The 15731-nt window shown below is 55.6% G+C and overlaps 7 protein-coding genes across 7 annotated transcripts; 3 read left to right on the top strand and 4 right to left on the bottom strand.

Annotated features, from left to right (window-relative positions):
• Positions 1-1702, bottom strand: CDEST_04615 (Putative Zinc finger, UBP-type, Zinc finger, RING/FYVE/PHD-type, ubiquitin specific protease). The gene has a single exon (XM_062920774.1). It carries the CDS (start codon positions 1607-1609, stop codon positions 2-4), a length of 1608 nt encoding a protein of 535 aa, XP_062776825.1. The 5' UTR covers positions 1610-1702; the 3' UTR covers position 1.
• Positions 1703-1882: 180 nt separating this feature from the next.
• Positions 1883-4899, bottom strand: CDEST_04614 (Putative U3 small nucleolar RNA-associated protein). Its single transcript, XM_062920773.1, has 3 exons — positions 4683-4899; positions 4609-4636; positions 1883-4561 (listed from the first exon to the last, which is right to left on the bottom strand). Exons 1-3 carry the CDS (start codon positions 4857-4859, stop codon positions 2088-2090), a joined length of 2679 nt encoding a protein of 892 aa, XP_062776824.1. The 5' UTR covers positions 4860-4899; the 3' UTR covers positions 1883-2087.
• Positions 4900-5064: 165 nt separating this feature from the next.
• On the top strand, positions 5065-6949 carry CDEST_04613 (uncharacterized protein). The gene is made up of 2 exons (XM_062920772.1): positions 5065-5231; positions 5280-6949. Exons 1-2 carry the CDS (start codon positions 5196-5198, stop codon positions 6819-6821), a joined length of 1578 nt encoding a protein of 525 aa, XP_062776823.1. The 5' UTR covers positions 5065-5195; the 3' UTR covers positions 6822-6949.
• On the bottom strand, positions 6829-7740 carry CDEST_04612 (Putative histone-fold). Its single transcript, XM_062920771.1, has 3 exons — positions 7475-7740; positions 7288-7411; positions 6829-7235 (listed from the first exon to the last, which is right to left on the bottom strand). Exons 1-3 carry the CDS (start codon positions 7505-7507, stop codon positions 7057-7059), a joined length of 336 nt encoding a protein of 111 aa, XP_062776822.1. The 5' UTR covers positions 7508-7740; the 3' UTR covers positions 6829-7056.
• A 505-nt stretch (positions 7741-8245) lies between these two features.
• On the top strand, positions 8246-9213 carry CDEST_04611 (Putative protein trafficking Pga2). The gene has a single exon (XM_062920770.1). The coding sequence runs from the start codon at positions 8433-8435 to the stop codon at positions 8877-8879; it is 447 nt and encodes a 148-aa protein (XP_062776821.1). The 5' UTR covers positions 8246-8432; the 3' UTR covers positions 8880-9213.
• Positions 9214-9618: 405 nt separating this feature from the next.
• On the top strand, positions 9619-12462 carry CDEST_04610 (uncharacterized protein). The gene is made up of 2 exons (XM_062920769.1): positions 9619-10092; positions 10138-12462. Exons 1-2 carry the CDS (start codon positions 9871-9873, stop codon positions 12295-12297), a joined length of 2382 nt encoding a protein of 793 aa, XP_062776820.1. The 5' UTR covers positions 9619-9870; the 3' UTR covers positions 12298-12462.
• A 974-nt stretch (positions 12463-13436) lies between these two features.
• On the bottom strand, positions 13437-14588 carry CDEST_04609 (Putative glycosyl transferase, family 17; the record flags this gene model as incomplete). The annotated part of the gene is made up of 2 exons (XM_062920768.1): positions 13437-13599; positions 13651-14588. 2 exons carry the CDS (start codon positions 14586-14588, stop codon positions 13437-13439), a joined length of 1101 nt encoding a protein of 366 aa, XP_062776819.1.
• Positions 14589-15731: the final 1143 nt, after the last annotated feature.

The raw sequence follows: 15731 nt of genomic DNA, 5'->3' as shown, positions 1-15731 counted from the left end.
ATCACGCCTTTTTCGGCGTCTTGCGCCTCTCCCAGACCTGTAGATACGTCTCACCCAGGTACAATAACTCGCTCTGCACCTTCTCCACAAACAAGTCCTGACACGATACCCATTCGTCGCGCCCCTTGTCCTTGAGCTGCACCTTCCACGTCTTGCGCTCTTCTCCGCTGTCCGCGACGTCCTCCTTGGCACGGACGGCCTCATGTACAACGTTGGCGACTAGGTCGTACCAGATTGGCTCGCCGGGGGGCCATTCGCTGGTATTCGGCTCCACATACGGGCTGACATCGAGCCCCCGTGGGTCAAATGTGACGATCGTAGGGTTGCGCTCCGAGACGAACTTGTTCTGACTGAAGCGCTTGACATGGAGGACGAGGTACGGGGGGAGAGGGTGCAGCAGGCGATACCGCTTGCGCTGGGCAAGGTGTTCCTGCGCGTGAATGCCGTCGTATTTTGAGAGAATTGTCGTCAAAGGCACCTGAGGGATGATGTTCTTTTCCAGTTCGTCCTGGAAGAGGGGCGCTGCGGGTAGGTCAAGGGTCAAAAACATGAACCGCGACGTCGTCACCGAGACGGCGGCGTCTTCGAACCGCAAACGATCGCCCGCATCGGCGCGCGCTGTAATTGCCTGCGATTCAACCTTGAGCTTGCCCTGAAAAATCCGTTGAACAACAGAGCTCCCAGCCTTCGTCTTTGACCCACCCAGCCCCAGGTGCAGGTTGTTCAGAAACCATGATAGGAACTCAACCGGGTCCGACTGCGCCGTCAGTGTGTACCGCTTATTCGACAGCAATGAGATCTCCTGCAGCAGTTCGTGAGGAGACACATGTGCCTTAAAGGCGCGCGGGTTCCAGATCTTGCGCACCAGAATGCCAAAACGCTTCGCCAATTCCGACCGAGATGATAGATCCTCCAAGAGACAGAAGTTTCTCAGAGGCACGACATGTGCGAGGGCCTGCACCACAACATTCAGGTAGTCGTTCTCCTTGAGGTTGTTCATGCCCACAAACCCCGGGGCGTACTCCTTGCCGACCAGGGTGAACGAAGCACGCAGTGGTGGCTTGTCGAGCGCGGCGACCTCCTGCCTCGTGTACCGCGGGTCTGACACAAACTTGATGTCATCGAGCGATTTCGAATTGACCTCATAGCCCTCGGGGAGCACATAGACCTTTTGGGTCTGCATGTTAATAAAGACGTGGTGGTTCTCATCGAGCGCGTGGAAGTAAGCGTGCGACTTAGGCCCACGTCCCTGGTAGTAGCGTCCGCATACAAGGCACGCGTAGACGTTGATGTTGGACAGGCTGACGGAGCACAGCTTCTCGAAGTCGAAGTCGAGCACGTTGCGGTCTATCGTGTCGAGGTAGAGATCGCCGTAGCCGTCTGTCGGTGCTGATTGACGGGTCGGTGCTTGAAGGGGTGTTTCATCATCGAGTTCACTATCGTCGGCAGCTTGTGATTCGGTTGTGAGTGTCCCCTCGTCATTGCGGCCGTTCTCAAGCGATCCGTTCGAGATGAGGGAATCGACAGTTTTGGAGCGCTTGGAGGCGGGTGAGGCTACGCCGGCGAGATCATCGAGGGGCTCTTCGGCGTGTCGTTTTCTGTGCGCCATTATTTGTTGGGCGTACGGGGGGTATCAAAGGTCGATGTCCGGGTTTGCGGGTTTGCAGGATTGATGTCGAAAGGCGTGGATGGATCAATTAGTATGTATTCTTGGCCGCGATTGTAAGGCTGGAAAAAGTCGCTGTGTAAGGCGATAGGCGCACGCCCCTGCTTTGATCTGCCACGCCCAGAGCTTGTTTTCGGCAACTTCTTCCCGTGTCACAACCTGAACAATATTCGTCACCAAGACAGCGGTTTTTTCGCCTCAATACAAGGTACGTGAGTGAGCCTTAGTGCATTTGGTTTATGACTCTTGTTTCAAAACTGCGCATGCAGTTGGAATTTGATAGCTACCAACATGCAGCTCTCGACGAACGCACGTGAGGCCCAGACAATTGCAGACACGTTCCTGTCATTGAACCCAAGAAATGCAGAACAACGCAATTCTATGATATAACATCGATCGGCACGGATAATATTTTACCACATCACGCCATGACGACATCCCCTTGAACCCCCACAGAATCCCCCATCACCACATCCTCAATCGCAGGCGCGAGACTGTCCATCTCCCGCAGGGTATATTCCACCAGATAACTCTCATCCACGAGCTCGTCCGTCCGCCGGTAGTGTCTTTCAGTGTATACCTTGAGCGCGTTAAGCACCTCCTTGAGGCTCTTCTGACCACGCGCGCCCTTGACTGAGAGGTTCGAGAACTTGGACGCGGGGTAGCTGCGCACAAGGGTCCAGAGGATGCGCTGGGCTACCGCGGCCGTCCGCGCGTTGGTATTCCAGTCACGTAGCCTCAACAGGAGCGTGAAGATCTGCTCATCAGAGAGAGTCGCCAGGACCTGGTCGACAGCCTTCAGACCGCACAGACTGCCGAGCTCGGGAGTAGAGGTTACAACGGACGTAAACAGGCTCAGCAGGCGTCCGGGATGGTTGAGCTGCAGAGCGAGCACGATGGCTTCGCGGTAGGAGCCGTGGTGAATGTGGTTCTCGAGTTCCTGCTCTTGCTCGATCAACTTCTGCGCAGCCTCGGTAGCCGCGGACTGCGATTCGGACGTGGTGTCTTTCCAGAACGTGACGATCGCGTCGCCGTCACCAGACACGATGGTGTTGTCGGCCGAGTTCACAGCAAGCGCCCAGATTCTGTCCTCATGGTTGTCGAGCGTCGTTTCTGCCTCGCCAGAGTTGGCATCCCAAACCTTGACGAGGCCGTCACTACCCGCGCTGGCGAACTGCACCTGCTTCTTGCCCTTGCCCTCGGGCTTGGGCATGTTGAGCCAGACGACTTTGAGAACGCTGTTTGAGTGGCCCTCGAACGTGCGGATACATGTGTAGTCATTCAGACTCCAAATCTTGACTGTCTTGTCGGCGCTGCCAGTGAGGACAACACCCTTGCCGGCGACCTGGCCCTCGTCGCCTTGGATTGCAGGGCAGCCGGAGGGTGCGAACTTGACCGACCACACACCTCTGCGGTGACCGCGTAAGATACCTTGAACTTCACCCTCCGCCACTGACCAAATCTTGACCATCTTGTCCTGAGAAGAGGATGCGAAGAGCTGAGTGGTAGGATGAACGTCCATTGCGTTGATGTCCTTGTCGTGCGCTTTTCTGGTAAAGACGGCGCGAGATCCTCCCTTGCGGCCCTGCGCCTCTCTCGGAATCTCCCATTTCTTGACGGTCTGGTCCTGGGAGCCGGTGAGAAGAAAAGGCGGGGGGTGGCTCAAAGGATCCTTGAACTGTGCCGAGGATTCTTGAGGGGGCTGCTTCGGGAGAGCCACGGCACCGACCGATTCCGTATGACCGGTGAACGCAGCATAGCATGTAAAAGAGTTATTCGCAGGATCGACGCGCCAAAGGCGGGCGGTGTTGTCCTTTGCACCGGTAGCAACCCAGAAGCCGGACCAGTCAACGTCCAACGAAACGATGATGTCGTCATGGCCCTTGAGCAAAGCCAAGTCCTGGCCAAAGTATGTTGACTCGGAGTCCTTGACGGACACAATACGGATGTCCTCGGCATTGGTCGCCAGCGCGAGGAGCGAGCGGTCAGGCAGGAGGTAGTTTAGGTCAATAATCGAGTCGTGGGTACCGGATATCCGCCTAAAAGGCTCCAACATGGACCCTTGGACGGCGTCCCTCTCTGGCACCTTGTACAACGCCAAAGTGTGGTCCACCTGCACGCACAAAATGAAGGGGAGCTCGGGATGCGACACGGCACTAACGATGCTCTCGGCTTCGGCTTTTGCAGGCTGGTCTGCCGTCAGCTCGCGGCCGGTGTCAGTGTCCCAGATGCGAAGGCAACCCTTGGCGCCGGCCGAGTAGGTCAGACGGCCGCTGTCAACGAAGCCGACGGTCTCGACAAGCTCAAGGCAGGGCACGACCTTGCGAATCTTCCACGACTTTGCGTCCCACCAGATGATTGTCTTGTCTCTGCTCGCCGATACAATCGCGTGCTGCTCGGGGGAGTAATCGAGACCCTGGACATTCGAAACATGCGAGTCAAGATTCGCAATGACCGCACGCTTGTGAAGATCCCACACCCGCACTTTGCCGTCCTGGCTGCCCGACACGAGTCGCCAGTTGGTGGTAGCGGTGACCTCCTCTTCTGCCTGTTTCGACTTCTTGCCCTTCTTTCCGGCCTTCTCAGCCTCACCCTCGCCCGATCGCGCCGCAACCTCGAAGAAGTGTAGGGCCGACACCAAAACGCTGGGTCCACGAAAAGTGTGCGTAACGTAACCACCAGCAATATCCCAGACCTTAATCGCTCCGTCCGTTCCACCGGTCGCAAGGAGGGTGCTCGTTCGGTCAACGGCGAGGACGACGACGGGGGTTCCGTGAGGCTTTAGCGAGCGTGTCAGCTTGGCCTCGATCGTTCCGTCTTCGGTCGTCTTCAAGGCGTATATCTTCATCGAGAGGGATCGCGAGCAGAGGATGAGATGGGAGCCGGAGGGCGTCACTGGGGATGTTAGATTGGATTGCAATTGCACACAAGTTTAGACGTACGGCTCAGGGTCGAAATTTGTTCGCCATCCTATGGGTGTCAGTATGCATCGATCGAGAGGTCCCGGGGCGCATACTCCTTCAATCTTTGCCAGGTGCTTCCCGTTGGAGGGGTTCGTTAGAATGGCGTCCTCGCCGAGCGGCGTGGCCAAAATCTTGGCACCATTATCCAAAGCGACGGATCCGCCGGTAAATATCGGTCGGATAACTCGTTCCGGCTCGAAAGTCGTCTTAAAAGGTTGCTTGCTCGCCATTTTGCAGATGATAAAGCAACTCGATCAAATCACAAGGAGCGGCCCGCGGTTTGCATCCCGCCAAAGAAAATTTCTGGATTGTCTTATCGATAGCAGTATCTAATCAGACCCCACTCACATGCAGGAGCTCCAGCTCTGACTCCACCTTGAAGTACCTACTAACCTACCAACAGAGGTACCTATAAGATAATCGCGTTCGTTCGCTGGCAGCCTTCGTGATCTTTCGGTCTGCTCGCAGGAGTTTAACCTTCTTCTGTGGTGTCGATTTCAGCTTTGGACTCGTCGCAAAACGAGGTCATTCACTGTATATATGCAGGCGGAACTCATCACCCCAAGATGACGAGACTCGGCCCCTTGACCGCGCAGGCTCTGGTATGCATCTTTCGCATGATGATCGAATTATGCTGACTGACACCACAGGGCCGCTCGCCTTTCGACGATGTGGTGGATGGTGAAGGCGAAGACGACCCCCACGCACCTATTCAGCAATACGACAACCGCGGACGACCCGTCAATCCCGAAACGAAACGAATGAACCGCGATATGGTCCGCTCCCACAACGAGGTCATGCAGGTCATTGGCGTTGCTGAGCCAGACAATACCCCCTCCTCCGCCGAGGTCGACTCGGTCCGGCGGTACTTCAACTACGAAGATGCCGTTGGAACCCGGCTTCTGCGGTTCGGGCGCGCACTGGAGATCGCTGGTGTTTGGGGCATCAACGGCATGCGATTGCGTATCCTCCTATACAAGCGCTACGCCGATATCTCCTTCTTTGAGCTTCTCCAACACGAAAGGAAGCAACGCTCATTATCAGGCGCTCTTCTGACCGGGCTGCCCACCTTCATTGGCGGTCACGTCTTCAAGATGGCCACCTACTGGTTCTACCCCTTCCCACGGAAGAACCGCTACATCAATACGACCCTCTCGTACATCCGCGTGCACCTGCAGCTTTACGTCTTCCTCCAAAGACTAGACATCATCCCCTCCAGCAGTTGGTTTCCGCCATTGAGCTTCTTCATTCCAGGTTCGCCCTCGTCGCCCATCGCAGCCCCGGCACCACCCGATGACTTCAGCGCACATTCGCTAGTGCAATATGCCGGCGCGTGGTGTGTGAATGCTATTCCGTTCGTGTCGTATGTCATCTGGGGTCAGATCTGGACAGAGGTTACTGGCCATCTGTGGCAAGAGTTTTATGGGCGACTGCCAAACACGGTGCACCACCGCAAACCTCCGCCGCCACCGCCGCCTCCGCCGGCGCCGATCCCGGAGACTCCAGAGCCGGTGCCCGATGTTGACCGATCGCAGCCGGGCCCCCTCTCTGAGGTTGCGCATGAAGAGGTCCCCGAGGACAGCCCCCCCGAAGCGGAACCCATAGAACCCCTTGTACAAGCGGCTCGTCGGCCCAGTGCATTTTCAACCCGGGGAGATGATTACGGGAGCGACGACGAAGAGGATGGAGGCGTTAGTGCGACTTTGATCAGCTTCGACGTCGAAGCCACTGACTCGACGGACGCTCCCCCGGGACTGTGGTCTGCCGAACTGCGTCCGAGCACAGGCCCTGAAGGCTCTGGTCACGGCGCTTCTGTGCAGTACATGGACACTATGTTGACCAGACTGCCGGCGTGTCTGGCTTCTGACATATTTACTGTCATCTCGGGGTATGTCTTGGTTTCACCCTACGAAGCTGTCGCTCTACGTCTGGTCGCCCGGTCCTACCGTGAGCGAATGGGGCTCCCCACCTTTGACATCCACGACACCAATATCTTCAGCGGTATGACAATGAGGGGGGTCACCAACTTCCTCGGGCTGGAGTTTATGCACTTGGTGATTGCGGGTGAGCTATGGGCGCTTGTGACCGGCCTTGCCCAGTGGTTCCATCTGACAGAGGAAGAGTGGAAGCTTTTTAATGAGATTGAGGAGACGGAGGCGGCGGAGGAACGGAGGCGGCAGGCGCAGGCCTAAACAACTGTAGACGGGAGGCGTTGGAGTTGAAACATGGTGAGGAAAGCGTTATGTGTTCGGCGTTGGGAGTTCATCACTACGAGATACCTCACAAGTCTACCCATTAATAGGGTCACGGCATAGGCTAGCCTCTGGCAATCTATTTCAATTCATGACATTCATAACCACAGGGTATCAATAGTACACCTCGCGCATCACCCTCCCCGATCTTGAAGAAGACCGTTTAAACAACCAGTCAGCGCCTTTCCTTTCCTTTCCCCTTCTTCTGCTTGTCTGCCTTTTGCTGATCGACGAAGCCGCGGACAATATCTAGCAAATCAGGGTTCTTCCGCGCCAGGAGCACCACGTCGTCTGTGGTCACCGTGGTCCTCCGTGCATGCCGGCTGAAGCTCTCCAAATCGCCGGCAACGGATTCTGTTCATGGTCAGCGCCAGGAGCCCTTAAAGCCCATGGGAAGGCATCTTACCAATCTGGGCCCACACCATCTCGGTCAGTGCACCGATGAATTGAGGCGTGGCGTTGCAGTCCTGCTTGATTGACTCTTCATCGACGATTTTACCGACTGCAAACCAGAGTGCGGCTTTGAGACGCTAGATTTTGGGTTTGCTTTGTTAGAAAAGTTCTGTTTCAAATTTACACGTCTGGCCAAATACCTCGCGCTCATCTTCACTAGCTGTGTCTGCCATGATATATGTTGAGGCAGTAGACGCCAAGGCTATTATGTGCAGTTCCCACTTTACGCGACAGACGCGTAGCAGGAGCTTTTATTATTGCCGAGCTCGTTTAGAGGTATGGGAGGGTCGCAGGCAGCTCAGTTCGAGTTTACCGGTGATGCTTGCATCAACGCCAGGTACACCAGTTCGGAGAGGCGCACGGCTCGTGACTTGGGGCCATGAAATACGATCTGCCGCTTGAGGAACCCTGAGCTGTCGTCGATGGCAAAATACCAATCACATGATGTCGCGATGAGTTCGTGTGACAGCTGACTAAGCCTTACACTTCACGTACCTATCTGACCTTCCTAGGTAGGTACCTAGGGAGGAGGTACCTAAAGGGTCGGTAAGATAGGTAAATAGAGGTGTATCGCCTTTTTAGCCTCAATCCACAAGCCTATCACTATTGCTGAATTCCTCGGATCCTGTTGTTACCGCCAAGCATGAATGCAGACCACATGCCAATTTGCACTATCCACCAGGTTCTTTGCTGCCCCTAAACTGCTCCAAGCATATGAACAAAAGGCGACAGCAGCGCACCCAAGTATTGTGACATAACTGATACACCCCTGAAAGCCCCTTAGGCGCCGTTTCCCCAATGCTGTGCGTGTCGCCAATTGGCCAAAGTTCGCCAAAGTTAGCGGGCTCCCCACGTGGGGCCTCTGAGCGCAATTTTGACGCCTTGCGACCAGCCGGCTGCCACCGTCGCGACATTTTTTGCAGCCACGACTTGCCATCCTGCATCTCCGATTTCTTTTGTCATTCCTTCAGAAAGCCACCCCTCGGCCGAACCGACCACACACATCCGACTTTCAACGTCATTTGAACATCTCTGCAGAAAATACAATCTAAAAACAAAACCCTTTACCGCAACCGCCGCACCGCCGCACTGCCCAAAATGGCCGCCATACTTGACCTCCTCAATATTGCTTGGACACGCTTCAGCACCAATCTGCGCGGCACGCTCGACGGCATGAGCACCGAGAAGTGGATACGCCTTGTCATCATCGTTGGCGCCTACTGTCTTCTGCGTCCTTATCTGATGAAGCTGGCCGGCAACTCGCAGATGAAGCAGCACGATACTAGGCCCGAGGACGAGTGGCTCGGCCCGAAAGCAAAGGTCCAACCCAATACCCTGCGCGGGCAGGTCGAAATCCCCGAGGACAGCGATGATGAGGCCGCCGAGGTCACCGGCTCGACAACGGCCACCGAGTGGGGCAAGAAGGCGCGCAGGAGGCAGCGTGAAGTGCTGAAGAAGTTGATTGACGTTGAGGAAAAGAGACTCGCGGAGCTGCAGGAGGACGACGAGGACAAGGACATTGAAGAGTTCCTGGTCAAGGAGTAAGATATGTTACTATTGTTGGGGCGGTACTTGTCGGCGTTTGGGCTCCAACGGTCGTTTAGCATCATTAATATCAATACGGTGCTTTTTGACTATCCTATATGACCAACAGAATAGTTGTCGTGGCGAGGCGAGACAGTCACTCGAGGGCTGTGAAATCATTGTATCTTGCGAAGAGAACGACAGCATCTTGTCCCGACCGCGTTGGTCAGCTTTCGTCATTGGGCGTTGGATGGGAATCCCAGGTGCTGCCTGTCTGCAGGTATCCCAAAGAGGGTCCAGCAGACCTTGCGCAAATCTTTGATTGACAATCACATAAATTCAACAAAGCCTCGCTGCAAGCTTCCAAAATCCATCAAGGTCTTCCAAGGTGATCGCCAAATAAGCCTTTACTCCAGTCGCCTCTACGGAGCTTAGCAGAGCGAGCTGCAGCCTCGATGGACTGCAGAGAGTTCGAACACTACCTAGATAGCAGTGTGCAATAACGGTGTCCCCATGGCTTGCATGAAGGAGGGCGGGGTTGCATCGCCAACTCAACACAGAAAGTGCAGTAAACCAGAACCAAGCTCCCAACTCCGTATAGACTTCGGAGTACAATATCGTAAGTACCAGTTGGGTGAACACTAAACACCACCGAGGCAAGAAGGACGCTTAGACCACCCGCTGCCCAGGGAGGACATCCACTCAAAGTTCCAACCCCCTGCCGCCTCCACTGGACTGCACCTGCACTTCGAGAAATCAATTCGTTTGGCGACTTCCAAACGCGCCTCCAGAAGCAATGGTCATGTAATATTTCCTCTTACAAGGTGCATCCAGCTTCAACCACTTGCAGTATCCTCATCTCCGAACAGCTCATGGACGCTGCTCAAGCTTGATTGCCGCCGTTGATATCGCTGGCTCATTCGCAAACGGATGTGCCGATTGTCGTGCCAGTGACACGACTGGCAACCCTCAGCCAAAAGGCCATTCGCTGCTGTTGAGCAAGCCGCCCACGATGGCGACCTCTACTCTTCCGGTGTCTATCGCCACTGCCTCGTCCGTTGATTCTGCAGCGAAGTCCTCCGAGTTGCCTCCTGTACCAAAGAAATACAAGGCATCCGACCTCCCTCTGCCGTCCGCGACCCGAGCGGCCATCGAGTCGCTGGCGCACAGTTTCAAGAAGAAGGGCGGGTACGATGCTATTCGAAAGGAGGTCTGGGACAAGTTTGCAGCCAGCGTAAGTTTACATCCCTATCCAGGGGGCTACAACTGACAAACGCAGGATTACGAGGCCCAAGTCACAAAAGCCATCCTAGAGGTCGCCGAACAAGAAGTCAACCGCAACCCGGCGCAGCTTCTGACCCTCGAGCGAGGCAAGGCGGCCGCTCTCATCGATGGCGCACTCGAGCGATCCGGGGTATACCAAAAGGCGGAGCAGGTCATCACACAATTGATCGATAGGGCCGCGATTGAAGAGCGCATGCGCCAGCTGCGGCGTAACGACATTGGCGAGGAGGAGGCCGCCGCTGAGCAGCAACGAGGAGCAAAGACGGACGAAGACTATCAAGCGGAAACCATGGCGAAACGAGCCGAGCGCGAGAGAGTCCGCGAAGAACTGCGGCAGAAGGAGCTTGCTATTGAGGAGGAAAAACGCAAGATCGCGAGGGAAGAGCGCAAGAAGGTTGAAAAGGAGCGTGAGAAAGCCGAGACCCAACGTAAAGCCGAACGAGATGCCAGGCGAGCCGCCAGAGAAAAGCTCCAGGCGGAACGGGATGCCGAACGAGAAGAGCGCCGTCGGCAACGAGACAAGGAGCGGAGTCGAGACAGAGATCGCGACCGGAGCCGCAGCCGGAGCCGCAGCCGCAGCCATCGGAGGGATCGGGAGCGACGTGAGGAGCGAGACCGGAAGCGCAAGGAACGGCACGACGAGTCCGAGGAGGCCAAGCAGAAACTTTCGAAAGAGCAGCTCGAAAGACTTGAGCAGGAGGCTCTTGCAGACCTCCTTCGCGAGAGTAACCGTGTTACGGCGAAACAGCCTGAACTGGAGATTGATGAAGCGTTGGCACCACCGCCTAGAAAGCTGGCTCCCGCTTCTGCCATCATGCCCTTCAAGAAAGCCACATCTCGCGACTCGCCAAAGGTCCCGACATCGAAGAAGGCCGAGCTCAAGACGGAGGAACCCGACGCCAGCGTTGCCGTCACACCCAAGGCCGACGCACCGACCGAGAAGGCTAGGAGCCGCAGCCACTCACGGGCTATCGGGAAAGCAGATCGAGAAAACGACGACGACGACAGACGCCGCCGAGATGACGACGATCGCCACAGACGTGAGCGTCGGTCAAGGTCGCCCCGCCCGCGCGATCGATCCCGCGAAAGGCGTGACAGGTCGTGGTCAAAAAGACGCGAGCGGAGTCGATCCCGGACCCGGACGCGACCTGAGCGACGAGAGAGGTCCGCATCTCGTACTCGGTCCCGACGTGACCGGAGCAGATCCCGCACACGTCATGACAGACACGACAAAAGCCGCTCTAGATCTCGCGACCGCCGAGATCGTAGCCGGGATCGCGCACGTGTCGACAGACGCGACAAAAGTCGCTCGAGAACTCGTGTGGATCGTCGTGATAGGAGTCGTGACAGGAGTCGGTCCCGCAACCGCACCGACAGGAGAGATCGCAGCCGCTCGCGCGTCAGAAGAGACAGGTCTCGCGTTGTAAGGAGAGACCGTAGCAGGTCTCCCAAGGCCGACCGCCGCGAGTCAATCCGTCGTGATCGCAGCCGCTCGCGCACGCGTCGTGAACGGTCTCCCGAAAGGACGAGAGATCGTGACCGCAAGAGTCGATCCAGATCGAGACCTGCCACACCGGCCGTGCGGTCTTCGTCAAGGCTGGACAAAGACAAGGATGACAAGGAGGCGACCAAGATGGAGGAGGTTCGCAAGCGGGAAAAAGAGGCCAAGGCCTACCTCGCCGCGCAGCGTGAGGCCCGAGAGAAGGGTATGCCAGTCCCTGGAATCGACGACAAGAGAAGCGCAGGGGATCGATCTCCCGAAGCCAAACGCAAACGCGACCTGGACGAAATTGACCGCTATGTGCCGCCCGGTAGAGACAGGGAGCGACCTCACGACCTGGCCCGAGATGACAACGAGCGCCGACGAAGTCGGTCTCGCAGCCGGAGTCGCGGCAAGGACCGGGACCGCGAGAGGGACCGAGACCGGGATAGAGATAGGAGAGACCGAGACCGCGACCGCGACAGGGACCGCCGGGACCGGGATAGAGACCGGGATAGAGACCGGGATAGGGACCGGGATAGGGACCGGGATAGGGATAGGGATAGGGATAGGGATAGGGACAGAGACCGCCGTAGCCGCAGGGATGGAAGTATCTCATCAAGGAGGGACAGACGTGATCGAAGCCGCAGCCGCCGAAGAAGCAGGAGTCGCTAGATGCATCTGGGTCGTATTGTTGACTTCCTGATTTTCTCGCTTCGACATCTTGCGTGGTAGTGTTCAATATGGAATAGGGGCTGGGGAAAAGGATGTTTAACAGTTTATATTGAACGTGGCTTACAGTGACACTCGGCAGCAAAAGGTCTATTTTGATGATTCCGTGTGCAACTGCATACCCCCAAATGAAGACATGATCAATGAGAGCGTTAGTGATGCTCGTTCTAGCAACTCCTGTGATCTTGCCGGCAGGCTATGCCGATCGATCCATAAGAGGGCGGCCGGGCTTGCTTTTCGAACCGGCTTCGAGTTTGGGATGCACCTGTCAAATAAGAAAGGCTATTACCCACCATGGAAGGCCAATTCGAGACCCGGTGCCGGCATGGCCGAGCCTGCCTTGCATGAGGTACGGACTTCAGATGACAGCATCTTGCACAAGACATAGCCGCGCTCTAGCTATAAAGTTCGTCATGAGCATCCGCAGCTGGCACGAGACAGGATGTAGCGGGCTATCTACAGTATCCCACCGGGGGCTTGGTAATCTGGAGGGGACTGTGGTGCACTTCGCCAGCATAGCCTACTCTTAACGCTCATCTCCTTCACCCAAAGGCGATACCGGTCTCGCAGTCTTACCAGGAATTCGTTGTCAAACACAGCGGCGAGAGTTTCAAATCCGAGTTCCATCCGCTTATCCTCCCATGTGCGAGAAAACCCTTGGTACCTGTAAGCGAGGGGGCAGTGGGAGAAGGGGGCAAGTGGACTAAAGGACACATTTTTGGGCTCCTGGGCTTGCCGAGTTTGACAGGAGGCTTCTCCAAGTGGCATCCCACCACCGAGAAAGGCCTATCTTGGAACCAGGCGGAGGTTTACGCAGCTGGCCTTCGCAAGCCCACAGCAAGCATGGATGCTGACTATCTCAGTACAGCCCCATCTGTGCTTCTCGGGGGAGGATGAGAGAACTTGAATTGGCCATTTGGAATATCTTTCAAAGTTCGTAATGATTTTAAATGGCCTCTGGTTTATGAACCGATGTCATGCAGCTATATGTGCCTCAAGAGAATAGCCGTACGGATGAAAAAGAGAGAATACGTGTATGTTTATTCCCTTGGATGCCAACACGAAACGCCTTCCATCGTCATTCAATCCCGATACGCCGGCGTCTTGGGAGTGTAATCTCTAAAATTGCCATTGGACGGGTCACGATCGATGAGGAACTTGAACCTTTCGGGATTATGCTTGACATAATCTGGTACGTCATGATTCGTCTCGATGCGATCAAAGTTGGAGTCACCTCTGCCGAAGCTGCTTCGTGTTAGCGAGATTCTAACCATGCAAAAGACGCATCAAACTCACATGTCCAAGCCACGGCGGGCGATGTCAACAACCCAGTCGGGGTCCTTGAACTCGGGTTTGTTGAACTCGGCGTGCGAGAACGAATTAATCTTCTGTGCCATCTCGTTGACCGTGCTGAAGCAGTAGCTGCAGTGCCAGCCGCCATGTGCAAAATGGTGGTCGTTGGCGTTACCGCGGAGATCATCAGGAAGAACAGTGTCTGCACCTCGATAGACCGTGGCCTGAGGATGTGCCCAGTCGTTGCGCGCGAGCCACTGGTATGAGTAGTAATAGATCTTGGAGTGAATGGTGACGCGCGGAGGGATGTTGCAATTCCTCAGCGCACGGAGGATCTCAGGCTTGGGGATCTCGTCGACGTCGGACACGACCAGAACGTCATCTATGGCAGCGGCCTGTTCGCCGACGAGCGTGGGAATCACCTGCTCGTACATGGCGTTGCGGCTCTTGGCCTCGCGATCCCAGGCCGAGCCGTCCTTGAGCGCCTCAAGGTCGGTGGTCCGCAGGATCATCTTGTCGTGCCACGACTTGAAGAGGTCCCAGTTCTCTCTTATGTACAGCGGCTTTTGATGATCGGTGAGCGTCTTGTCGGACTCGATGATAACAAAGTAGTCGACATACGGAGCCATCTGGCCCATGCGGAGCTCGAGCATCTCCACCTCGGTGTTGATCAGGAGCAGGTCGAAGACCTTACGCTTGCGGACCATGTCGTGATTAGCCGGCTTGAGGCGGTAGTGATCGCAATACTCGACGGCCTTCTGGGGGGAAAGGACTTCGCTTGCGGTACTGCCATCGTTGGGTATATTGTTTGAGTGCGCGATCTTGCTGGCCTTGTCGGCGACTTCCTGGTGTAAGTCCAGACGCCAGACCATCCAGATGAAGACGATGGAGGCGAGCACCGCGAGGTACTTGATATGCTGACTGGAACTTGGTTTGTTCATGGCTGGTGTCGTTGGCCGGATGAATAGAAATCGCGTATCTTCGAAGACTGAAAAAAACGACATAGACCAGAATTGTGCTTCAAAGGGGGAGAAGGGTATGCGCAGTTATTGTAATTCTTGTGCCTAGCGTAAGCTACGGTGGCTCAGAGTCCGCTCAGAGTTCAGGCTTGACTCTTTACCCGGCTTCAAACGATCCGAGTTAAATGGATCCCTGACTTAGATTCATTTCGCATTTACTGGACGCTTACATAAATATACGTCTGCCAAGGGTTCGTCGATAAGCTGAGGCAGTCGTGCTGTAGTACGGCTGCTTCAAACACAAGACCGTGGTACACTGTAATTGTATGGCACAGAGCCTTTCCCTCTTCACTAGGATAGTTGTACAGGGTCCAGGGGAATTAGTATTGGCAGCCCGATCTTAGACAACCTTCAATAACCCCAGACATTCTGTCAAGACAACGTAACATGCCCTGGCCTTGAGCCAATTCGCTTTTCAAGCGTGGTCTGTTTTTGAGACTGCCGGACTAGATGTCAGTCGCACGCAGGCGCACTAGTATACCAACGACATGTGTTCGTCTGACTTGATAGTTACTGAAATGAGAGTGCCAGCTCTCGTGAGAGGCGGAAAGGGAGGGCCCTGGGTCAGCCATGAGTAAGGAAAACCGAAACTTCCGCAGCCCTTGCTTGAGCCTCTGAGCCTCGAACAGGATGGATGTTGTCTACAGGTCGGCTGGGTGAACCTACCAACCCATCGAGTTGCAGGGGCACTTGCTTGAGTTTGTCAAGTTGTGACAGGACGAAGTGGGTTCGGTTGGTTGCCAGCTGTGGTTTTGAATCAGGAATGCTGTCGATCCCAATCCGACCATTGTACGGGTTAGGATGTCGAACCTCTGCCCAGGCTCAGGCCGACTGTCAACACAATCAGACAGCATGGAGAGTTCCTAGGCAAAGCGTGAGCCGGCATCTCAGCTGTTGATTGAAAGCTGGTTCTGCGACAAGGAAGCCATGGCGACGACATCACACCGGCTGCGAGGATGATGTGATGGCGAAAGGTAGCGGATTATGGCATTTGCGGTCAGCGAGCTCTGACATCTGCTTCGACTAGCTTGCCGGACGGGATGATTATTATATTACACTTGACCT

Source organism: Colletotrichum destructivum, chromosome 3 (assembly GCF_034447905.1).
Source record: "Colletotrichum destructivum chromosome 3, complete sequence".
Lineage (NCBI taxonomy): Eukaryota > Fungi > Ascomycota > Sordariomycetes > Glomerellales > Glomerellaceae > Colletotrichum > Colletotrichum destructivum.
Note: the sequence above shows the minus strand (reverse complement) of the source record. Positions and strands in the feature narration are given on the sequence as shown.